Source organism: Ictidomys tridecemlineatus, chromosome 8 (genome assembly GCF_052094955.1).
Source record: "Ictidomys tridecemlineatus isolate mIctTri1 chromosome 8, mIctTri1.hap1, whole genome shotgun sequence".
In the NCBI taxonomy this organism is placed as follows: domain Eukaryota; kingdom Metazoa; phylum Chordata; class Mammalia; order Rodentia; family Sciuridae; genus Ictidomys; species Ictidomys tridecemlineatus.
Genome location: NC_135484.1, coordinates 147847188 through 147871747, shown reverse-complemented (window position 1 = coordinate 147871747; position 24560 = coordinate 147847188). Strand labels below are relative to the sequence as shown.

The 24560-nt window shown below is 49.0% G+C and overlaps 2 protein-coding genes across 11 annotated transcripts in view; one reads left to right on the top strand and one right to left on the bottom strand.

The window, feature by feature from the left end:
- Atxn1 (ataxin 1) overlaps window positions 1–10490 on the top strand; it is a 381142-nt gene extending 370652 nt beyond the window's left edge. For all 9 annotated transcript variants that reach the window (XM_078020572.1, XM_078020573.1, XM_078020575.1 and 6 more), the window contains one exon: window positions 2639–10490. In XM_078020572.1, coding sequence (XP_077876698.1) covers window positions 2639–3169 — 531 coding nt within the window. In that variant the 3' untranslated portion in view covers window positions 3170–10490. The remainder of the gene's footprint in view (window positions 1–2638) is intronic.
- A 2586-nt stretch (window positions 10491–13076) lies between these two features.
- Gmpr (guanosine monophosphate reductase) overlaps window positions 13077–24560 on the bottom strand; it is a 37431-nt gene continuing 25947 nt past the window's right edge. For both annotated transcript variants that reach the window (XM_005329136.5, XM_078020576.1), the window contains exons 7-9: window positions 19545–19587; window positions 16248–16407; window positions 13077–13530 (exon numbers count right to left, since the gene is read on the bottom strand). In XM_005329136.5, the coding sequence (XP_005329193.1) occupies window positions 13350–13530; window positions 16248–16407; window positions 19545–19587 (384 nt within the window). In that variant the 3' untranslated portion in view covers window positions 13077–13349. The remainder of the gene's footprint in view (window positions 13531–16247; window positions 16408–19544; window positions 19588–24560) is intronic.

Sequence of the window (24560 nt, the reverse complement as noted above, 5' to 3'; positions counted from 1 at the left end):
TATATGGAAATTGACTAATTTTAAGAGTTTTTAAAATTTCAATTATTTGTTTCTGTTTGTATGCATGTATACAAAATTCAATAGAAAGTTTGTATTCATTTTGATTTACCCACACACCTACCACTTACTTTGTTCTTCATTCTTCCCCAAATCGACAAACTGTTATCCAGATTCAGGGTTTTTTCCTACCTAAAGAATACTCTTTAGTATTTTCTGTAGTATAGACTCATTGGCAGTGAATTATTTTAGTTTGCAAAAAAAAAAAAGTGTATTTATATTGCTTCGATTTTTGAAGGATTTGTTCTCTCCTTGTAGAATTTCTAATTGGCGATTTTTCTTTAGTACTTTAAAGGTATTTTGTAGTCTTCTGGATAACATTATTTTTGTTGAGACATAAACTGAGTTTAATCGTTGCTTATTTGGAGGTAACATTTATTTTGTTCTGGAGACTTTGGAGATGATGTGTCTTTAGTTTAAGGACAGCCTACCTAGGTGAGGATTTCTTTTTACTTTTCTTTCTTTGAGGTCAATCCTTCTTGAATCCATGACCTATTGTTTCTCATTTGCTTCTGGAAATTCTTAATCATCATCTCAGGTATTATATCTGTCCCATTCTTTCTCTCCCCTACTCCTAGGATTCAAGTTATTATTAGACCTTCTTGAATCTCTTTTCTGTATTAACCATCTTTTTGTATCTGCATTTTATTCTAGGTGGTTTTTTTAATTTATTTTTTAGTTGGACACAAGGCCTTTATTTTATTATTTATTTGTTTGCTTGTTTGTTTGTTTATTTATTTATTTATTTATGTGGTGCTGAGGATCGAACCCAAGGCCTTGCATGTGCTAGGTGAGCACTCTACCCCTCTGGGCCACAACCCCAGCTGTTTTATTCTCTATAGTTTCTTCTAAAGCTCTTACTAGAATCCAGTTCACTAATCTTCTCTTCAGCTGTGTCTATTTCATTTTAAAATGCCTTGCATTCTTAAGGGGGGGGGTGTTGTTTGAATTTGAGGATTTCCAAGGATCTTATAAAAATAGATTCTAATTCTCCACCGTCATCCTCAAGCTCACCTTTAATCTTAAATATTGTAAGCATAGTCATTTTTAAAGTCTATATCTGATGACTCTATTTCAGAAGCTCCTATGAGTCTGATTTTTTTATTGTCTGCTCTCCTTATTGGTTTTCATATTATCTGATCTTGCTTCCCTCCCATCCCCAACTTTTTACAAAATTTATCAAATCACTTGCAGAAATAATCTAAGACCTTAATCTAATTTTAGGGACTGAAATGATTCAGATCTGAGCTTTAGGACTTGAAAGGCCTGTCTGCTTCTTGGTCATCGTTCCTTCTAAGGTGTGACGCTCTGTGGCCACCACCCAATAGTGGGTTTACCAAGAGCCTTCTCCCTTGAGGTACCCTGAACTCCTTTCCCTGCCACTTTCCCTTTTGCGATTATCAGAAGCCCACTTGATTTCACAACTGCTCTGCCTTGCACTGTATAAAACAGGCCCCCAAACAGGGTTCTGGGTTGTCGGCATTTCTTGATCTGACTCAGTAAGTAATTCTTTACTCTCATTTTCTGTCCAGTGCCATATTTTTAAAAAAAAAAATGTTTTTTTTTTTTTTTGGTGGTGGTTTTTTTGTGTGTATGTGCAATTTTTTTTTTCAAATTTGTCTTTAACAGGAAGGTTGATTCAAACCATCTAGTCTTCTCCATCTATAAGGACCATTGAAAATTTGCTTCTTAAACTATTTAATTTCATCTTCTTTTGAAAATAAAGTTGAAGACATAAAATGCCCAGGAGAATTAAATTGTTAAAAATCTGAAGTGCGTCTCATTCTAACGCAGTGACAACAGTGAGACTGTGGCCGGTTCACTGTCCCCTTCTGTCCTTTGTACACAGAGCCCTACTCCGGGGTCTCTCTTCTTCACTGCCATGTCTCTACCCTCAGCCCAGCATCTTCTCATCCAGTGAAACTTCCTTAGGCGCCACTTCTCCTAGACTGGTGTGTGTCTTTCTCCTTTCAGTGACTCCACACAGCTCTGTCACCCCACCACCACCACCACGTTGATTGGCAGTTATTGATCATGTGTTTCTTGGGCCCACTTGGTTGTGATCTCCTTTGGGACTGGAGCTGTCTTCCTGTGGTCTCCTCAGCATGGTGGCTGACACAGTGGCACAGAGAAGGGGCAGCTGTGGATGGGATCCTGGGATTCTGATATTGGCTTTTAAAACCAACACAGACTGGTCTGGTCTAGGTGCCTAGGGCATGAACTGAAGGATGGACTGTGCCCTTGGGTGTCCTTCCAAACCCTAACCAACCTTTGGATCCTGGGAAACCCTTCCCTAGTCATTCAAGCCCTTACTGACAATTCTGAAGTTTCTAGAGCACATACTCATTTAGCCAGTAAATATTTGTTTTGTTCCAGCGACATGCAAAGTCCCCTTCAAGGGGCTGGGGTACAGTGATAAACATGGTGCCTTCTTCACGGAGCTTGCAGTCGCTCGGATCTGTATTAAACTAAGTCTTTTTTTTTTTCCCCATTCAGCCTGTGCACATGTGTTAACCAAAACGGCAAATGGTTCTCATGATCCCTTCCTCTCCCCTCTCTCTGTCTCTCCCTGTCTCTGCAGGTCAGCGTTGAGGTTTTGGTAGAGTACCCTTTTTTTGTGTTTGGACAGGGCTGGTCATCCTGCTGCCCAGAGCGAACCAGCCAGCTCTTTGATTTGCCGTGTTCCAAACTCTCTGTTGGGGATGTCTGCATCTCGCTGACCCTCAAGAACCTGAAGAACGGCTCTGTTAAAAAGGGCCAGCCCGTGGATCCTGCCAGCGTCCTGCTGAAGCACTCAAAGACGGACAGCCTGGCGGGCAGCAGACACAGGTATGCCGAGCAGGAGAATGGAATCAATCAGGGAAGTGCCCAGATGCTCTCTGAGAATGGTGAACTGAAGTTTCCAGAAAAAATAGGATTGCCTGCAGCGCCCTTCCTCACCAAAATAGAACCCAGCAAGCCCACGGCCACGAGGAAGAGGAGGTGGTCAGCTCCGGAGACCCGCAAACTGGAGAAGCCCGAAGAGGAGCCACCTTTGACTCTTCCCAAGCCCTCTCTCATCCCTCAGGAGGTCAAGATCTGCATCGAGGGCCGGTCTAACCTGGGCAAGTAGAGGCCGACTGGGGAAGGAAATGTCTCTCCCTAACCATCCGTATCCAGATTACTGTACTGTAGGCTAAGAACACAGTATTTACATGTTATCCTCTTACTTTAGGTTTCTGTTCTAACCTTGTCATGAGAGTTACAGCAGGTGTGTCACGGGAGACTGGTGCATTTGCTTTGTCTGAGAGTGTCTGTCGGGGAGCAGGCGGGTGGAGGGGGGGGGGTCAGAGCAGTGACAATCCAGGCTCCAGGCATCCTGGGTGGAAACGAATGTGGCTTCACCAGCGTCCGCCTTCTCCAGCGGCACCGAGGCATCCAATGGGCATGGATTCCCTCTCGTTTCAAGAGAGAGTTCCATGGGAAGGGACCTGCCAGGGTGCAGGGTGCGTGCCTGTGGGGGTGCACGCCTGTGGGGGTGCACGGGTGCGGCGGTGGAGAGCGGGCGTCTCTTTTTCTCTGCCTCTCGCTGTCAGCATGGGAATGGGGGTCCCCAGCAGTGTCCTCCTGGGGTTCCCTGTGTGCAAAATCCTCATCAGGAACCCAGCTTCAGGGTGTCTTAGGGAGACATCAGATGGCAGATAGAAAGCTGACAGTTTCAAAGAACATTTTTCTCTCCAACCTATTTTACAATAAAAGCAACTTTTAATCATATAGATATATATTTCCCCCTATGGGGCCTGACTGCACTGATATATATAAAAATATATATATTTTGTTTTTAAAAAGAGCAACTGCCACACGTGGGATTTCCTTTCTGCTTTACAAGTGCAGTGATGTCACCAGGGTGTCACCGTGGGCAGGGAAGCCCCTGCTCAGGTCGCTCCATCGGGGTGGGTGGGCGGGAGCTGGTTTCTGAGCAGTGTTAGGACAACTAATCAGGTTATTGCATTGACTCAGCTCCCAAGAGGTGGCTGCAAACTGCCATCCAGCGAGAGCAATGAGGCTCTCCCAGTTGAGTTTGCAAAATCTTTTGTCTTTTAACTCTAGTACTGTTTATAGTTCATCACTATGGACAACCCGGGTGCCACTTTTTTCAGATTCCAGTGGGATACGAGGAATGAGATTTGGAAGATGAGCAAATATTACTATCTCTAAGCACTTAAAATGCTGTTCACACTTTACTACCAAGCATCTTGGTCTGTCATTTAATGAGTACTGTATCTCACTTAAAACTCTTTGGGAAGAGGGAAAAAAAAAAAAGGAAAAAACTTAGTTGCTTTCTTTCTTTTCTTTTTTTTTTTCCCCCAACACTGTAACTGCATTTCAACTCTGCAGAGTTGCTCACGAGCAAGATACTGAAAGTTTCAATGTGGTTTAAAGGGATGAATGTGAATTATGAACTAGTATGTGACCATAAATGACCACCAAGTACTACCTGACAGGAGACACTTGCCACTTTGATGTTGGAGAAGGAATTCAAGGCATATGCAGAGTTGGCAGAGAAACTGAGAGAGAAGGGATGGAGAAAAGAATACTCATTCTTGTCCAGTGTTTTTAAGATGAACTTTTAACGAACCTTGCAATTTGCACATCTTGAGTTTATAATTTGTGTGATATTCCTGCAGTTTTTATCCAATAACATTGTGGGAAAGGTTTGGGGGACGGAACGAGCATAAATAAATGTAGCAAAATTACTTTCTAACCTGCCTAAACGCTAGGCCATTTTATAAGGTTATGTTCCTTTCAAAAATTCATTTTGGTCTTTCTACCACATCTGTCATGAAAAGCCAGGTCTTAGCAGGACAACTCTGAGAATTTTCTTCAGATTCATTGAGAGAGTTTTCCATAAAGACATTTATATATGTGAGCAAGTTTTTTTTTTTAAAAAATTACTTTATTATTGTTCTTAATGTTATTTTCAGAATGACTTTTTTTTTTCTATTTGAAATCAAATCAAGATTTAATGTTTGGTACAAACCCAGAAAGGGTATTTCATAAAGTTTAAACCTTTCATTCCCAGAGATCTGAATCATCATTTGTGGGTTTCAAGTGAATCCTAACATGCTTTACAAAACAACGACAACAACAACAAAAAAAATGTTTTATAAGTAGGGAGAAGTTTTTAAATATTCTTACTTGGATGGCTGCAGCTAAACAAATATACTTATTAGATTTTTCTTTTTGCAGTGAAAGTAGTACTTCTTCCATTTCACAAATTAAAAAAAAAAAAAATCCTAACATCAACCCACAGGTTAGCTGTCTAGTATTCATTCACATTTAGCTCTCAGCAGGACTAATGATTTTTATAAACCAGTTTCTGGGGTGTACCAAAAACATTTAAATAGGTTTAGAAATAGCTAAACTCCTTCCTTGACTTGTCTTGAAACTTCATTACCCTCTCGGCATGCTAGCAAAGCTAGGTGGGCTCTCCGCAGTCCTCCTGCTTAGTTAGTGCTGTTTTTCTTAAACGTTTCTGTTCAGAGAACTTGCTTAATCTTCCATATATTCTGCTCAGGGCACTTGCAATTATTAGGTTTGGGTTTTCTTTTCTTTCTTTTTTTTTTTTTTTTTTTGTTTTTAACCTTGAATAGTGAGAGGAACACGGGGCTACCCCACGGACTCTGTTCTCATTCATACCACTATTTACAACAGCTCACGTGGGCTCAGAAAAACACACCCCACCTTCCAGGCCTGCTTTGCGAATGGAACTGACCGCATCCACTCAACCAACACTAAAACGGGAAAAAAAACACATTTGGTTCGAAGCAATAGGAGTACCATCGCGATTCCGTGGTCCTCCCCTGGGTTCCCATCGCATCCTCTTGCTCTCTTAGCATGTGCAATACTTTCTGTGCCAACAGAGTCTGACCTGTGTGCTTTCTAGTTAAAGCGCATTTCCTTTTGGCTTTTTTTCCCTGTGTGGTTGGTGGATCTTCCCCATTCTGGCCAGAGAAGGGCTGGAGGGAAGGAACCAGAACGGGGAGCCCTCCCGCCTTCCCCCTGCTGTGGATGCTGAGTGCTTGGGCGGACGGGGAGCCTGCAGGAGCCCCTCGTGTCTGTTGCCATGTCACACAGAGAGCCAGCCCAGGAGATCTGGGGGAAGAGCTTCAGTCCCCCCATCGCCCCGTGAAATAGTGAATGGAATGGAGGAAGGAGGCAGATCACGTCCAAGACGCACCCTGGAGCCACACAGGCTGGAGTCACCCATTTTCCATGGCCATTTCTGCCAACAGGCAGGCCCCTCCTGGGGGTTCTGTGTCCTTGAGACCTGGAGCCCTGGCTCTGAGCATGGGCAGCAAGCGTGGTGGCCCTTGGTGCACCGTGCATGCCATCCGAGCGTGCCGGCCAGTGGCTGTGGAGGGGAACCACCTGCCAACCTGGTCACTGCTCTCTTGTGGCAGCTCTCCTCTTCAAGTAGGAAGAACACGCACAAGACGGGAGCCTCCTCTGGTTTGCAGACAGGCGAGTCCGGAGCAGCCTGTCGTCGCTTCTGTGTAGCGAACCTAACAATGACAGGGGTAGAAACTCTTCGGTGCCGGTCAGTGTACGAGGATCAGCCACGTGCCTCTGTACTGTCCTCTTGGCAATATTCACCAACAGCCGTCTTTCTTTCCTCTTTCTTTCCCGTTTTCCATTTTTTTAAAACTTAGATAACAGCAGGCCTTTTACGTTTACAACTGAACACAATCACCAAGAAATTAGTCAGGGCGAAAAAGAAAAAATAAATAATAATAATAATACTATTAATAAGAAACCAACAAACAAGAACCTCTCTTTATAGGGAATTTCTCAATAGATAAAAATGACTGTTCCTTTAGAATGTTGAACTTGGGAATCATTTCAGTTTGTCTGGGCCACAAGGCGGGCAGAGGGGGAGGGAGGGGTACAGAGACGGCCACCACTTACCTCAAACCTTTAAAAAAAAAAAAAGTAGAAATACAAACTGCATTTCATTGGGACTTTGGGGATGGTTTTTGACGTTGGTTTTTGTTCTCCCCGGTTCACCTGGTCTGGTCTGGGATGATATGATTTATTTCCCCCGCTGTGGCAGTGACGGTGGCTGATCCCATTCAGTGAACTGTGACCCTGTGTGTTTTCTGTTCGGTGAGTGTGTCGGGTCCCCCCTCCCTCTCCCCTAAAGGAACTCTGCGGAACTTTCACACCTCTTACTCAGGGACGGGGCTGGTGTGTGTGGAACACTGAGGTCCAGCAGCGGCACTTTGCTGCTCTGGAGTAGGGCTGTGCAACTTCCAGGAACGTTTGGGTTTCCTGCATCATGTGATCACTCCTTAGATCCTGCATAGACTGCAATAGAATGCTGCATGTTCAAGACGAACAGTAGCTCCTGGTATTCATTAAAAATCCACTCTTTGCACATAGTTTGAAACCTTACTGAAATAAGTTGCCAAAATTTATTTTTTTTGTTGTCGTAGCTTTGGATTCACTTTTGTTGTTTTTTTTTTTTTTAAGGAAACAATTGACAATACCCTTTTAACATCTGTGACTACTAAGGAAACCTATTTCTTTCATAGAGAAAAACAAAAAAAAAATCTGAGATGCTTTTGAAGACACTAATGCTATGCTATTTCAGACATGGGTGGGGAAGCAGAGCTCTGGGGACAGAAAACCGGGCTTCTTGAGCCGCGCTGGTTGTCATGGATACTGTTTCCTGAATCAGGAACCGCTCAACGAACTGGCCCGGTCTCTCCTGAAACCCTTGGCACTTCCGATTTCCTAGTCACCCTCGATAAATCCAGGTGAAAACGGGGCCGGAGGTCTCCCTGGCCCAATCCAGTTTCTTCAGTGAATGAAAGAGAATTACACTTTTTGGTTGTTTTTAAAGTGGAGTGGAGGCCGTTGCTTCTACCTTTTGTGTTTTTAACCCAGAATTTCTGAAATAGAGAATTTAAGAACACATCAAGTAATAAAAATACAGAGAACATACTTTTTATAAAGCACACGCGTATGGTGTATTGTGATGGGTTGGTTTCCTCTCTTTTCCACGGACAGTGTTGTGTTTCTGTTCATAAGGAAACTCCAAACAACTTGCACACCTCTACTCCGGAGCTGAGATTTCTTTTACATAAATGACCTCGCTTCAAATATGTTACCTTACTGATAGGATCTTTTCTTGTAGCACTATACCTTGTGGGAATTTTTTTTTCCTTTAATGTACACCTAATTTGAGAAGCTGAAGAAAAATAAAAAATTTAAGCACTCACTTTGAGGAGTACAGGTAATGTTTTTAAATAAAATTGCACAAAAGAAAAATGAATGTCGAGATGATTCATTCAGTGTTTGAAAGATGTGATCTGTTGAAACAGTGAGTTTCATACTTGTTTGTAAAAACGGAGAAGAAAAAGCGGAGAAAGGTTGAAAGTTACATGTTTGGAATTTTTTTTTTTTTTGTATATAGAAATTTGTCATGTCTAAATGATCAGATTTGTATGGTTGTGGCCTGAAAGAATTATTACGTCATAGGCTCTTAAATGACACCTATGCTTCCTGTGATGTGTTTGTTACATAGCCCTCGGCCGAGGGAGAGAAACTCTGCGTACCGCTGTTTGAGAATACTGTTCATTCCTGGCTGAAAGTACTTCTCAGAGCTCCCTTTTTAGTCTAAACTCTTCTAAGCCACTTGCAACTACTTTTTCTTCAGAGATGATGTTTTTGACATGTTCAGCACTTCCTGTTCCTATAAACCCAAAGAATATATTCCTGAACATGAAGTGTTTCTAAAAGGGATCCTAGCTACCAATAAAACAGGACTCATTCTAAGGATAAAATTATATATATATATAAAATTAAAAAAAAAAGGTTAGCCTTCTTGCCCCTTACACACACACACACACACACACATTTAAATGGAGGGTAAAATATGAATTTTAATGTATATGCCTCATTTTACTTTTAGTTTCATTTTGATTTTTCTTTAATAGAGGCCAAAAACAAATGTAGAGGGATTTCTCAGAAGTCATATTTCTGTCCCCAAATCAAGCTAGACAGCTGTGGGGATATTAAATGTACCCAGCTCTAGTTCTTAAATTCAGAATCCCAGCCCGTCCCTGATAGTTCAGTGCAACTGTCTGCACAAGCTGACATTCACATGTACAGGGTGGGAGGGACCCACAGCTTCCCTTTCTCATGTCCCCACGGCTTGCATTACAAACGGTTCAGCTGTATTAAAAATCAAGTGCATTTGGCCAAGAGGTGGTATCTCTATGATAACAGTCTCTAAGGATTCCCATAACTTTTCTTATCTGAAAGGACTCCAGTCTTCCACTGCAGATAAATTGGAGACTTCACCAACCCACGTTTTCTTTCCCTTTAGTTTGTCTGTCTGTGTGCTGTTTGGATGGTCGGTGACCTGTCTCCTTAACCGTGGCCAATCTGAAGGCCTGCGTGGGAAGAGTTGTTTACAGTAATTCTTAGCAAGATGACAAACATAGTGTCCTCCAGAACACCAGGTCCAGGTGACTCTGGCTTAGAGCTGTTGTCTTGAAAGATCACTGAGAGGGTGGGTGCATAGGTTTTTCTCTGGTTCTCACACAAACCCCCTACTCTCTGTTATTCTCTGGCTCAGGAGTGGGGTGAATTATTGAGTCAGTGAATCCTAAACTTGATACCTGTGCATCCAGGTGTGTGAATATTGCTCTTGTGGCCAGGATTCTTCCTCCCACTCTGCACTGCTCAACTATAAACCCAATTAGTGTCAACAGAAAGGTTTCCATAGAGTCCTGTGTTTGCAGTGGCCTTTGGATAAGACAGAGTCCTCATTTCTAGCCAGTGGGGTGCTGACCCCCAGAGCCATCTCTGAGATTAGTACCATTGGATGTTTAAACCTTGGATAAGTACCCACCAAACTTCCAATTGGATGCCTCCCACCGGCCAAGGGAAAATAGACACCAAAACTTGGGTCGAGGGCATGACCAGAAAGAGCCAGCCAGTATGGAGAAGAACTAGGGAAGGAATGATGTTTTGCACCTTACTGAAAAGAAAATTTTAAGTGCATACATAGTTAAGAGCTTTTATTGTGACAGGAGAACTTTTTCCATATGCGTGCATACTCTCTGTAATTCCAGTGTAAAATATTGTACTTGCACTAGCTTTTTTAAAACAAATATTAAAAAAAAATGGAAGAATTCATATTCTATTTTCTAATCGTGGTGTGTCTATTTGTAGGATACACTCGAGTCTGTTTATTGAATTTTATGGTCCCTTTCTTTGATGGTGCTTGCAGGTTTTCTAGGTAGAAATTATTTCATTATTATAATAAAACAATGTTTGATTCAAAATTTGAACAAAATTGTTTTAAATAAATTGTCTGTATACCAGTACAAGTTTATTGTTTCAGTATACTCGTACTAATAAAATAACAGTGCCAATTGCAACTGAGTCTTTGCCTTCTGTGGGTAGTTCTTCCTTCTGCCACCAAGTGTCCCGTGACTTTCCCCCCGGGGGAGTTGGGGAGGTAGCCTGAGACTTGGTTTCCCTACTCATTTGGGGGAAGGAGGCCCTTGAGATGAGGTTCTGAGATAAGAGGTTGGCGTCCACTCATGATGTCCTGGTTGGTTCAGATCCTGCTTGTGTCTGAATCCTGTGGTTCACAGGTTTTGTTGGTAAACGTCTGGCAGCTTCCTGGGCTCGCACAGCATAGTCAGTGTGTCCTCTGCGGTTTTGCCGTGGCCCAGTTAGTGGTCTAAAGGTGGAAAGACCATCTGTGTGTCCTGCAGCTCCACGATGATTGTTGAGGAGCCCGGTGGGAAGGGGTCTCTGGGCACGAGGAGCTGCCCCGTGTCTGTCTCAAGTTCGCACGGGGTTGTCTGGGGAGGATGTGGCCTAAAGTCGTTTCTCAAGGACCTGAGACTTTCTGGGGGGGGGGGGGGCGGGATTGGAGAGGGGTCCCCACCCTACCTGTGGACACAGCTGTGACAGGTGTCCAGCCTTGTGGTTCCATGTTGCAGAAGAGAACTTGAGAGAAACCCAGGAGTCCTGGTGTGGTCCGGGAGGAGGGTCACCCTCCTTCCTCTGTCACCTCTGCTGGGTTTGCTGTGGGCATCAGCTACCCTCTTAGGACTGGAGTCGAGGGCCTGACACTGTCATAGTGGGAAAGAACTGGCATGGAGCCACCGGTGATGGGGGAGCCAGAGGCCAGGCCGGGCGGCCCTTCAGTGGGGCCGCTGTCCGGGCAGCTGTGTGTGCCGCACGTCGTGGGTGGGCCTGCTGGAGCTAACTGACCGCTACCTTGTCTGCTTCACTTTTCTTTGCTGCTAAGGGTCCTCACAGGTCTGGAGTCCGATGGCTGTGATATCCCCAGGGGTTCAAAGCACAGCTTCCAGGGCTGCCGTGGGGCAGTCCCTGAAACCATTTGGATCGTGGTCCAGCCCAAGGTGAGTGTCAGGGTCACAGGCTGTGCCCTCGGTGGCCGCAGGGCTGCACACTATGCCTCCATCCACATCCTAACTGATGCGCCTGGTCTCTGGGGCTCTCAGGTGGTGAGGCTCCTCCAGGGACAGAGATGAACTTGCTAAGGGGGATGGGATGCCAGTTCTTTTTATGGTGCCTCTTTCAATCTGACCCTTTGCAATGACTGTCTTTACTTCCCAGAAGCGGGATTGCAAACCCCTGCCTTTGGTTGTGAGGATGAAGAACTCGCCTTTCCACAAGATGGTAAAGCAGCGTGGATCGGGGCCATCCTGCTCCAGGGAACCAGTGTACTCCGAGAGCCAAACTTGAGAAAGGAGACACTGGGTCACAAGAGCAGGAGTTTGGTGAGGGTCACAGTCCTAGAGGAAGTCCCTGTACTATGGCAGGAATTTTTAGTGGATTTGTGATTTTCTTTTTTCTTCACTTCTCTCCCTTATCTTGCAAGAGTCTCATTAAAACAAAGTTCAGGACTTGAGTGTGAAACACTCCTCCCACAGGGACGGCCGGAGGCTGACACTTCACCCAGACAGGCGGGAAGGAGGGGTGGGGGGCCATCGAGCGCCACCTTTTTCTCAACAGGAAACATCCTCTTGACCCTCAAGCATTCTCCCAAACTGAGCCCCTCGTGTTTCTGCAGGTAAAGAGCAGCTCCGTGGACTTCAGGGTGGGGAGAGGGGTCAGTTACTCTGGTATTGGAAACGTGCCTTTAAAAACAAACGGGGCCTGTATTCTCCCAGTGGTGACAGTGTGGCTGGCCTTGGACGCTTGATGGGCTCATCCTTATTTAGCAGCACAGAGGGCCCCCTCTCTACTCCAGGGACCTAGAGGGAGGTGGTTGCCTTTTCAAAGAAACTCTGCTCCTGCCTCATTAACACAGGAAGTGTCACATCCTGGAGTGTGTAAACCTGCCGGTCCTCAGGAGGCCCTGGGCCCTTCTGTCCAGACAAGACCGCTGTCACCAGCCAGCCAAACCCTCTATGACAGAACCACGTGGTCCTTCCTCCTTGGGTAGGGCTCAGTCTCACATTTTAGAGCAATGCTTTTGAGGATGCTACTGAGTCAGGCCAGTTGCTCTTCCAACAGGACTCCACCCGCTAATCTCTTTGAAGCTGGACCAGATGTTAAAGGTTAAGTGCAGACTAATGTATAATAACCTCTTTGAGAAGGTCCAGCCTGACAAGTTGGGACTGAGAAGGGGAGGAAAAAGGATGGAGAAAAGGAAAAGGAAACCTGTTCAGGCCAGCTGCCTAGCAGCAGCTCCAACAGGTAGCCAGAGATGGCCCTTGGAAGGCTAGTATGAAGGACACCACCAAGCCCGTGAGCCCCGGCAGGGGACCAGACCTCATGTTCTCCAGCAGCCAAGAACAGGAGAGAGGGGTACTGGTTATTCTGACTCCAGCTCTGCTCTGCCCACCCCTCTCAAGGTACCTGGTATGGGCATAGTCAAGCATGCCACTCATTAGGCTGGGTAGACAGCCCCCAAATCTCCAAGGACCCCCGTGTGGCTCCTGCAAAGGCAAACCCCAGCACTCAATCAAATCTCAACAGCATTGTATTAAAATGATTTTTTTTTCCAAAAAAGGTGCAAGTTGTTGGATTGAACAATAAGGCTGTGCGCCCTGGGCAGCTGGGATCTGACTGCTGGCCCAGCGGTGCCCTGCTTCTGGGCCCCAAGGCACAAGGGAGAGCCCCAAAGCCTCCAGGCAGGAGGGGGAGGAAGGACGCAGCACACCACCATTCGGAGCAGCGAGAAGCCGGGAGAGGTGGGAGAAGCAGGTGGCACGGGGGCTTCCGCTCCAGCGGGATGTCACTCCATCTCTGCATTAGCTGAACACCGTGTTGTGCTGTTGGGTCACCCGGATGAACGTCGCTCTCCTGCTGAGCTCTTTGAGTTTGGCGGCCCCCACGTAGGTGCAGGTCGACCTCAGTCCCCCAAGAATATCCAGAATAGTGTTTTCCACACCCCCTTTGTAAGGCACTTCCACCGTCTTGCCTTCAGAGGCTCTGGAAGAGAAAGGAGACATTTCCTTGTCCTGGAGAGCCCATGCAGAACTGTTCCCAGCTGCAGCACTTTCAGCAGCCCTCCCCTCCCCCTCCCCCATAACTGCCAAGCAGACCAGGATGGCACTGCCAGGGAGATGCAGCCCTCCCACCCCAAGGGCACCAGGGAGAAGTCTTGGTTGACATCACTTGGCACTGCAGACTCCCACGGTTCCACTTGGCGATGTTAGCAGCCTGCACTCTGCCCCACAGAAACCAACACCACCTCTCCATATGCACCAGCTTCCAAATGACCAAGTGCCCACATGCCCACGGGGGAAAGACCTGGTGGGTTACCTCTTGGAACAGCCTCCTGCACCAACCCAGGGCTTTGCTCTACCTAGCACCAACTCTACGGTTGGACAGCCAGGAAGAGGAGATGGAAACGGACGAGGCAGGCCCTCCTAGGTCACATGGGAAGCTCCACCCAGGCCAGAGCCCAGTCTGACAGCCCGTCTCCAGGGCACCCAGCACCAGCTCAGCTCTCTGTGCTCTTACAAGTCAGCACACCTCCTGCCAGGGCACGGCGGGTCCCAGCTAAGAACCAGCCTAGTGAGGTGGCTTCAGAGCTTCGACCCCCATTGCTGACGTTTTCAGAGGAGTATTCAGACGCAAGTCTGGCAAGTGGCACCAACAGTGAGCACCACCTCACTGTCCCAGAACCCCTGTCCCTGCCTTAGCTTGATTTCACAAGTCAGAGTGGTGACACAGTCCACCCCACTTGCAGAGGCATCTTGAGAAGGAAGTCTCACTTCTCCTCTGGCCCTCCTCCTCTGAGGCCAGGCAGATTCCAACCTGCATTCTAGAACTTTCCATGGTCGTTATTATGGAAGAAATATTCTCCCTGGAGAAACAGCATGTCTTGATCAGAAACTTGTTATGCAGAATTTCCAAAGGATATTTGCTTATTGGCCGAACGTGCCAGACTCTCCTGGGGTGACACCCAGGAGAGTCTGGCTATCAGAACCATGGGCTGGATGAAGGGCTGGCCTAGGGACTGGGTTAGGTCACCAAACTCGGGAAACCAGAGTCACCCATGCCACAGCTCCAGTCTGATAGCCCACGTGATCTAGCAGGGTGGTTCAGGTCTCAGCACTCTGTGACCGCAGTCAGGTGCATACACGGCCCTGCAGTGATTTCCCCCCGTCTTCAGACACTTCCCGGACCTTTCAGAACTGGCTGGAAATTATTCAGGTTCTTGTTGCTGCCTCTATACTAAATGTTAATGTCACATTTTACAAGTCAACTCACGGTTGATGCTGAGGTCTGCTCATCTGTCAAATGAAGGTGCCCTGCCTCCTGGGGACAGTGTGAGGATGGGATGGTTAATAACTGGGAAAGAACGGCAAAGCGTCCACTAACAGCAGTGCTGTAATCAAATACGACGTCAAAGTCAGAATCACTCCGTGACAAGATTGTGGTCACCAGACTGCAAAGGGACGGAGGCAGGTTCAACTACAGAGCTCAGGCTACCTGTGGGGCAAGATTTAACTCCTTCAGCACCTTCTTTCTTGTCGGAGATTTCACCCTGCTTCCTGGTGTTTCTGTGATGGGTGCTCCCTGCTGAAATCCCAAGCGGAGGTTTTCCTCCTGGCTCCTGGGCCTGTGCGTGGCCGACGCTAGCCTTCCCTGTCCACGGCATGTGGCGTGTCTGAGGCCCCCAGACAGCTGCAACTGCTCCGCCACACGGCTGCACTTCATTAGGGCAAAGGGCAGACACTGCACAGGCCTAGGCTGGTGGCCACAGCAGCTGGTTGAGCAGTCAGCTTCTTGGCTGTGGGACCAGGTTCACACTGTGCAACCTCCCCCTCCAGCTCCCATGAGAAGCTAGGGCCTCAGGGGCCACCCTGGAAGGCCCACCTGCCTTCCCCTACTTTACAGAGTCCCCAGCCCTGTCAGAGGAAAATGCCTGGGAGGAGACGGAAGTCAGCCCACCAGAACCCTACAAAGAACAGAACTCTGGAAGAACAGGCCCCAGAACCCGGAGGAGTTCTGCAGTTCCACCTCTAGTTGGGCGGAACCTGACAGGACGCATCTGAAGCTCCAGTCCACCCCGTGGGCTGCAGGAAGGAAGCTTTAGCTTCCTGGAGAAAGGCCGTCCGCCTGTTCCAGCTGATGCCTCCCCAGGCCTCCAGACCACTGGGCCGTCACTGGCCATTGGCTCTGGCTGGGTCAGGTGGGAGGTGAGGCAGTCTATTGGGCAGCCGGGGTCTGAACGCACAGTTAAGAAGGAGGTGAGACGAAAGGCCACGGGGCCTAAGGGGTCCCGGGTTTAAAAGTATCAGTGGACAAGAGCAAGCTGGCTGCCCGGTGACAGAGCCAAAGAGCCTGCACCCGCCCAAGAGCTGTGGCCTGGCCCCGCAGCCAGAGATCTGCTGAGCCCCATTCCTGCAGCCTTATGGCCGCGAGCAGCACCGTGAAGGCGCTATTGGAAAGCCAAGGCGGCCTCCCCTCCAGGCTGCTCCCTGCTCACCCTCACCCCCAACCATCCAGCCCGGCCTCAGGTGCTTCTGTTCTGCACTGCAAATGCCAGCTGGATACAAGTCGGGGCTCTATTTTAAAAAGCTGCCAGAGGTGCCTTCTAGGCCCTGCCCAGAGTCCCTCCACACAGCACTGCTGGCCAGGCCTGTGGCTGAGGCCAGGCAGGAGGCCTGGCCGGGAGGCGCCAGGGCTGGACCCACCTGTACTCGGCGACGCCCCCCGCGTGCTTCTTCATGGCCGTCTCGGAGCTCATCCCGTAGAAGAGCTTGAGTTTCTGCCCGTTCCTCTCAATCACTTCCCCTGCACACTCGGTGTGGCCAGAGAACATCCCTCCCAGCATGACAAAGTCCGCTCCAGCTCCTACACGCAGAGGTGGGGAAGAAGAGGGGGAAGTTAGGGAAGTCAGAAGGTGAACTCTGCAAAGAGCCGCTGCCCCCCGGCACTGGCCACATGCTCCCAAGCGCTCTGCCACTGAGCTACGGCCCCAGCCCTGACTCCAGGAAGGTCCAAGTTCCTCCCCAGCGCACCTTCTCCCCTCCTCCCCGGCTGCCCTGCGGGGGCACAGACACTGGGAGAAACAAACGGAGCCTGCAGAAGGTTTGTAGCCAAGGTACTGGAACGTGACCGATGGTTATTAATGACGGACACCTTCAAAACAGAGAAGCTGTTCTCTTAGATGCAAATAGATGTTAAGAATCGTGCACCATCTTAGGAAGCATGTCATCTAATCTCCATCGGGTAACTAACTCCTCTACAATGTCCCCAACAGGCACCTGGTGTCCTCCTGAAGTTCTCTGTGCTTAGAGATGGGGACCAGCCCTCAAAGCAGATTGCACCTCTCCACTGAAGACTGGGCATGGAGGAGAGGAAACCCCTGCATGAATCCGTAAAACTCTACCTGTCCCTCTACTGGGTGAGCATTAGCCCTCGGGTTGATAATACGCCACATGCGTCACCAAATGACATGAAATTTCCAGGGAAGCCACAGAGGAGACCGAGCTATTGAGGTTGGCTCTGTTTACCCCAGTGTGTGGCACAGGGGAGACACGAAATGACTAGCTATCAAGAAAATAACAAGTTGGAATAAACCACGTGGACAATATAAAAATGGTTCCATTCCTCATCCTGCTCCTGGTTGACTATGCAAAGGACCCTTCATTAAATGTTCGGTGCCATGGCTTGACAGTGTCCCCCAAAAGTTCATGTGTCGGCAACACTCTCCAATTTCATCTGTTGAGGTGTTCAGAGGTGGGACCTTTGGGGAGGGCATTAGGATTACAGGAGGTCATGAGGGTGGGTCTCCTTTAAGATATTCATGGATCACAAGAAGAGAGGCCTGAGCTCGCAGCTTACTTGCTCTCGTCATGTGATGCCCCCTGCTATTACCAAGAAGGCCCTCCCTGTAAACCAAGAAGCACATTCTTGGACATCCAGGCCTCCTGAACCATGAGCCAAATAAACTCCTGTCCTTATACACTACTCAGCCTTGGGTGTTTTGTTACAGCAACAGAAAATGGACTAAAACATTAAGAAACTGTACAACTTCTCCTGGGAGCAAGTCCTACCGAGGGTTCACATTGAGAACAGGACAAGACAATAGCAGGGTACAGATGTATTAAATAAGAGGAAGGAAGCCAAGCCCTCAGCAGGAGAAATGAAAGCAAGCCTGAAAAGTAGCCCCGACATCTTGCATCAAGTCATTTAAGAGGACCCTGGAAGGTGCAGGGTTTCAGTCCCACTTGGCATTATTACAGAATGGCCTGCTCTCAGGGCTGGCCCTCGGCCTGGCACTCCACCAGCAAGACACACATGGTCTACACAGCAGGCGGCTGTGCAGATCTCCCCAGGGCCCCAACCCCAAGGCCGGCTCCCCAGTCCTGCCAGGATGTTAACAGGACAGAGGGTAACGGATGGTGTCGCCCCAGGAGTCTACAGAAGGAACACAGCAGACCCACTGGAAGCCCTGCTCGAAGCAGGCCCCCGTTATTTTCTAAACCCTGATAGCTTTCCCCACCCAGCATGTTCCCAGCGAGGTCCTGGAGTTCCACGGTCTACGGTCTGCACAGGCAGCCACGCTCCTGGAAGGAAGTGGGAGGGAAAGACATCGGAAGGAACTGAGCAGAGGGCGAGGCGAAGGGCTGGGGCTGGTATCTCCCGGGCACCTTTGTGACCAACCGTCACCTCAAGGTCTGTTCAGCTCTGGCTCTGCAGAGAGCACACGGGGGATGCGAAGGGAGCCCGAGATGGAACGCCCCTCGGTACTAAGAATGTCCTTGGCTGGAGACCCTTACAACAAGGCCTGAGGGCCACGGTTAGTGAAGGGCCCAGTCTGTCCCGCCCTGGTCATTCACCTCGGGGCCATGTGCCGGCTGCTGGAGGAGGTCGGGACTCTCTATAGTCCTCCTGCAGCTGAGAGCTGTGATGAGAAAGGGACTGAGTCCTACTTTTGTGACATTCTTTGGGTTGCTACTAAATTGCTACGAAGACCACAAACCCATGCTTTGTTGTCACAAGCTAGCAGAGTTTTTGTTTAAAAAAAAAAAAAACAGAGCCAGGTGCCGTGGTGCACGCCTGTAATCCCAGCAGCTTGGGAGGCTGAAGCAGGAGGACTGCAAGTTCAACCCAGCCTCAGCAACTTAGTGAGGCCCTGAACAACTCGGACTCTGTCTCTAAAAAAGATTGGAGATGTGGCTCAGTGGTTAAACATCCTGGGTTCAATCCCAGGTAGCCCAAAAAGCAAATTCCTAAGACATTTCCTAATTTACACACACACACACACACACACACACACACACACACACACACACACACAAAGGAGTGGCCCCATGGGAGCCCTGCTTCTGCCTCCTGCTGGTACCCACAGCTCCCACTTGAGTTGGAGCCACCCCTCTGTGCAGTCAGCTCTGACTTCTGAATGCATTTGGCAGATTAAGTAGTCAGCATCAGCACAGGGTTCCGCAGCCCTGTTTCACTGCCTCTCAGGATGCTCAACCTCTTAGAGCTTTCTCAGGAAAAACCCAGGACACAGCCGAGCCCTGCAGCATCATCCCCTCAATTGCAATGGACACTGCTGCCTCCTAGTGGGGAGCAGGCGCTTGGACTCTCCCTTCCCAGGGAATTCAGGTGGAGTGAAAGAGCACACCTGGGGCTTGGAGTGTGGTCAGTGGTAGAGCACGCGCCTGACGTGGGTTCCACCCTCAGCGCCACACAAAAGAAAAAGAGCCCAGGTTCCCAGAGTATTCTCAATCAAGAGCCCAAGGCGTCACCCACTCCAGGCTTGCAGAACGTCACTGCCAGATGCATTTCCTGAGCACCTGGCTTCCTCTGCCACAGACCAGAACCAGACCAGGGCCAGGACTTAGGACAACTGGGAAAGGAACACAGGGAGTGGAAACACTGGCAGCAAGAACCTCCCCTCGGCCTCTTCATCCCAGTCCCCTCCCCCCTGCCCCCCGCCGCAGAGGGCACCTCCCTCCTCCCCACCAGGCCATCCTTACCAAAGGCTTTGGCGACGTCTCCTGGACAGGTGCAGCCTCCATCCTTCACAGAGGAAAGAACAAGGAGAGGACGTGAGTATCAGTGGGAGCTGGCCCCTCCCCGGATGATGAGGAGCTCACACCCCCGGGCTCAGCCAGGCACCTGGACCAACAACTCAAACTGTTGCTTTCTGGCCTAGCTGACTCCCAAAAAATCACATCTCCCATTCCCCCAGCTGCCACGTACTGCCAAATACCCATGCGCCACCCCCAGGCTCAGGTGCCCCTGGCTAGCCCTTTAGGTAGCACCCCAGCCACCCCTTCAGCCCCGATCACCGTCCGTCAGGAGCCACTGTTCTCTCCGTGCCTGGGGTGAGGCGAGATCTATTTAGTTCAAGGGCTGCATTATTTTAAGAGCTATGGAAAGAACACGGAGTTAGTTCCTTTATCTCGGAGCCACCTCATGCCTCTCATGTCCTTCCGGTGCCAATCCCAGTTACCTTAAAATTCAACACATCCACTCTCTACACCTACTTTGCCTGCACAGAGCACAGGTGTGGGGCTGGTTAGTCCCAGAGGGACACGGTTACCTTGGGCTCTGGGGGTTGTCTCCAGCCCAGCCACATGGTACAAAGTCCCCAGCATGCAGCAGAGCCCACTGTGTTTCCTTACAAACAAGACCCCAAAGGCCCAGGCTGCTGCCTGCTCCTCCCAGTGTGGCCTGGGTGAAGGGGGACAGCAGTACCATGGAGTGGCAGCCAGCCAGGCAGGGACAGCCAGGAAGCACAGGCCGGAGGGGAGAAACAGCACACCAGTGACACAGTCCAAAGGTCACTGTGGGCCTAGGAGAAACACCGAGGCCCCTGAGGGGCCACCTGTTCCCAGGAACACAGAACACAGGCCACTTGGTGCTGCCCTGGGTGACAACCTGCAGGAGTGTGGCACCAGGATCAATGGAGAACTGGGATGGACCACTTTGCAAGGAGCATCTGGATCTGAGGACACAGGCCTCGGGGACTCCGGCTCTGCTACGGCTCATCAGGCCTGCCGCTCTGAGAGCTGGAGTGCGGCTCCACTTGTCACTGCCCTGCAGTCCTGACCTGATGGGAGGGAGATGTGAGGGCGCTACCAACTCCTCTTCCCTGTGTAGCCTCCCTGACCCCAGAGGGCCACAGGGCACAGGGGCTCCACCAGTTCAGCGGCAGTCTCTGCCCTCAAGGTGTCCGGCCCCAGCCCTCCCTGGGAGGCAGGGGCTGTGGTTCCAGACACCTGTCACCGCTTCCAGCGCCACAGATACAACCTCAACCTGCCCGCCACGCATCCGTCAGTTCACTTTCTAGAGCTTTCTCAAAACCAGCTCTGCACCACCGGGTTTCAAAAGGTTTCAAACCATAACCTCAAATGAACAAAATAAACTCATGCTCCCATCAGAACAGGTCTCGGAAGTTCTGACTGGGAAACAGGGTATCTCGTGGGGGCTCCTGAAAACCCCCAGCTGTGGTCAGTGATGAGGCCTGATGCAGATGTCCCGCATTACTGGGAGCATAAAAAACCAGCCCCTCTTCCCAGGATGAGCCAAGAAGGCCACAGTCAACTCGGCTGCAGACTGTGCCGCAGAGAGGAAACCGGTGATGGCGTCACCTGCCCCCATTGTGTGTATGCATCTATAAGATGCCCCCAAACGAGCCTGTCTGCAGTTAACCGCATGCAATCCATCTTGACAGGAAGCCTTAAGACAAAGCAGTCTGTGCCCCTCTGCCAAGCAAAGCATCCTTTCATGTTCCCAGGGGATGGGGCAGCAGGGCACCCTCTGAAATCTAAGACAGGCATTTACCTTCACAGAGGTGCAACTGCTGGAGAGTTTTTTAAAAAGGGGAGCAGGCTGGGTGTGGTGGAGCATGTCTCTAATCCTAGCAGCTGGGGAGGCTGAGGCAGGAAGATGGCAAATTCAAGACCAGACTCACCAACTGAGCAAGGCTCTAAAGCAGCTTAGTGAGACTCTGTCACAAAATACATATAAAAAAAAAAAAAGGAAGGAAGGACAGGCTGGGGATGTGGCTCAATGGTTCAGCACCTCTGGGTTCAATCCTCAGAAACTGAAGCCAGCATTTTCTAAGTGAGGGCAAATATGAGACTCAGAAAGACTGAGTGACTCTCCTAAGGCCACATAGCTATAAAAATGGAAACATAAGATTAGAACCAGCAGCTGTCTTATGACAGCATTTCTGATATTTTCTGGGGGGTGGGTGGGTTCTGATCCTTATTTTTTAACGTTTGTTTACATTTCTAGCTTTTCCTAGATTGAGCATGTTGGGGGGACTTTTCAAGGCCTTAAAAAAAAGATTTAATGAGTAGGTCTTTCTAAATCACAGTGTGACAAGAAGAAATGAACTGTTCATTCCTTAATCTTTGCCTGCGTGGGGCTGTCTTGAATTTTCCCACACTCTGCCCCCTGAAGCCTACAGGGACCACAATAAATAGAAACCTAGCTCCGGCCCCACCTGTTGGCCCCCTCTGGTGGGGCTTCCTGAGAACTGCAACAGCACAGATGTGCTCATTCAGTAATGCATGTGTGCAAGGAGACAGCTGGAAGGACACAGTGACAGGCTCCTAACATCTGCTGGGTTCGCTGCAGGTTCCAGACTCTTGGCAATTGGGAGAAGCCATCCTGCGAGGCTGCGTGACACCAGGCAGGTGGGAGCAGCAGCTGCTGTGAGCCTGGGCGTGTGCAGCTGGTGGCAACTGAGGAGCCAGTGCAGGGTCCACTCCTGTAGCAGCTGTGAACTGCATCTGGTCTCCTGGCTGCAAACTGCACTCCTGACCCCATCGAGGAACTCTCCCACCAATTCTGGAAAAATGAATACCTTGGAAGCACTCAGGTAGGCTCCTAAGGGCCACCTTCCCACCGCAGGAGCCCACAGGCCTGGGCCATCAGCGCCCCCTACTGACATCAGCACATGAAGGCTGGCCCTGGAATCCAGCCAGCAAGGCCGAGTTTCCCCTAAGTAAGCCAAACCTCAGGACACATCAGAACGACCCAGAGGCTGTGTTCATACAGAAGCTCGGGCCTCACTGCCTGACTCAGTAGGTCAGGCCTAGAGGGGGACCCGGGAAATCTGACGAGCCGTTAGTTGATGCCAACGCTGCTGGTCCGGGCACCACACTCAGAACTGAAGCAAGTTACCCACTGGGACATGCTGTGCAGAGAAGCTTAGGTGATTTCCACCGGAGTCGGCTGGGGTACCCACAGAGCCTCCAGGACCCCCACCCCAACCTGCTCAAGCAGTCCTGTGAACTGAGCAAGTCTGAAGTTTCCGGAAGGACATCAAGTGTGGTGTCTCAGAAGAAGCTCGGCGTCAGACTTCACCCACTGGACTTCCACTCTTGGAAATGGTGGTCATTTGAGGAAGACATGACGTGGGGCCCAGGTTCTGATGAAGACTCTTGAAGGTGAGCATGATTACATAACGGGGACTGGCAATTCACAACCCATGAGGCTCTGGGGTCCAAGACTAAAGAGCCTAATTCTCTGGGATGGGGTCCAGCGACGTCCTTATAACAGTTCTCTGGTGGTCTTCATGCAGCCAGCCCAGATGACACTGAAGCAAGCATCTGAGACCCACTGGCAGACTGGAGCATGGGAGTGCTGCTTGGTGGCTTCCATGACAAGTGCCCTGACTCAGCAAATGAAGACTTGGGGTCTATATCAGTCTTTTCCACCCCAGGTGTTCAATGAATGAGTGCTATATCTTCACTCGGGGAAAAGATGAGTGGACAGCCTTGGAACTCTGCATTCACCAATAAAAATGTTGGTCATTTATTCTAGTTTCTGGCACCCAGTAGGTGCTCAATGAATATCCACCGGATGAATGGGTAGAGAGATGAAGAAACTGGTTGAGGAAGGAGAAGGAGCCCAGGCAACCCACACTGCACTGACAGCCCAGGGCCTGGAGCCTAGCGTGCGTCTGAGCTGAGAGTCACGTGGTATGGGGCGGGGCCGGCAGGGCTCAGGTAAGACTCAAATGAGACCCAAGCACAGAGGGGTTCTGACAGAGTAATGGCACCTTGAGAGCAGGATGAAAAGCCAGACGCAGACCTCAGCAAGCACTGAGGCCGAGACAAAATCAATGAGGAAGCCTTCCACAGAGATGACCACATCAATTCTCATTTTTTAACAATCACCTATCATGGGACTGCAAACTGGGGCAACCACTGTGGGAAGCAGTATGGAGATACCTCGGAAAACTTGGAATGGATCCACCGTTTGACCCAGCTATCCCACTCCTCGGTCTACAGCCAAGGGACTTAAAATCAGCACACTGTAGTGACACAGCCACATCAATGTTCATAGCAGCTCAATTCACAATAGTTAGACTATGGAACCAACCGAGGTGCCCTTCAACGGATGAATGGACAAAGAAACTGTGGTACATCTACACAATGGAGTATTAGCCTTAAAGAAGAATGAAATTATGGCATTTGCATGTAAATGGATGGGACTAGAGAATATCATGCAAAGTGAAATAAGACAATCCCCCCCAAAAAAACAAAAGCTGAATGTTTTCTCTGATAAGTGGATGCTGATCCATAGTGGGGTGAGCGAATAGGGAAGAATGAACGAACTTCATTTATAGCCGGAGGAATAAGAAGTTGTACTCGGTTTGTGTACTATATGTCAAAAATGCATTCTACTTTAAAATAAATAATAAAAGAAAAAAAAACACTTATCCATGATTTAATGTGCGAGCTTGACCTTGCAACAGCAGAAGTGAAAGGTCTGAAGTTTTAATTTACTCGACATAAGTCAGCACTGTAATAGAAACACCAAAAACAGACCACACTTCCAATCTATAAGATATGTATGTGTATGCACAGGCACATAAAATACACGGCCTGCCTTCCGTATCTGTGAGTTCCATACCATTGGATTCAACCTAACACAGATGAAAAATATTTTTTAAAAAATTGCATCTGTACTGAAAGTGCAGACTTTTTTTTGGCATTAGTTCCTAAATAATACAACTATTCATATTGTAT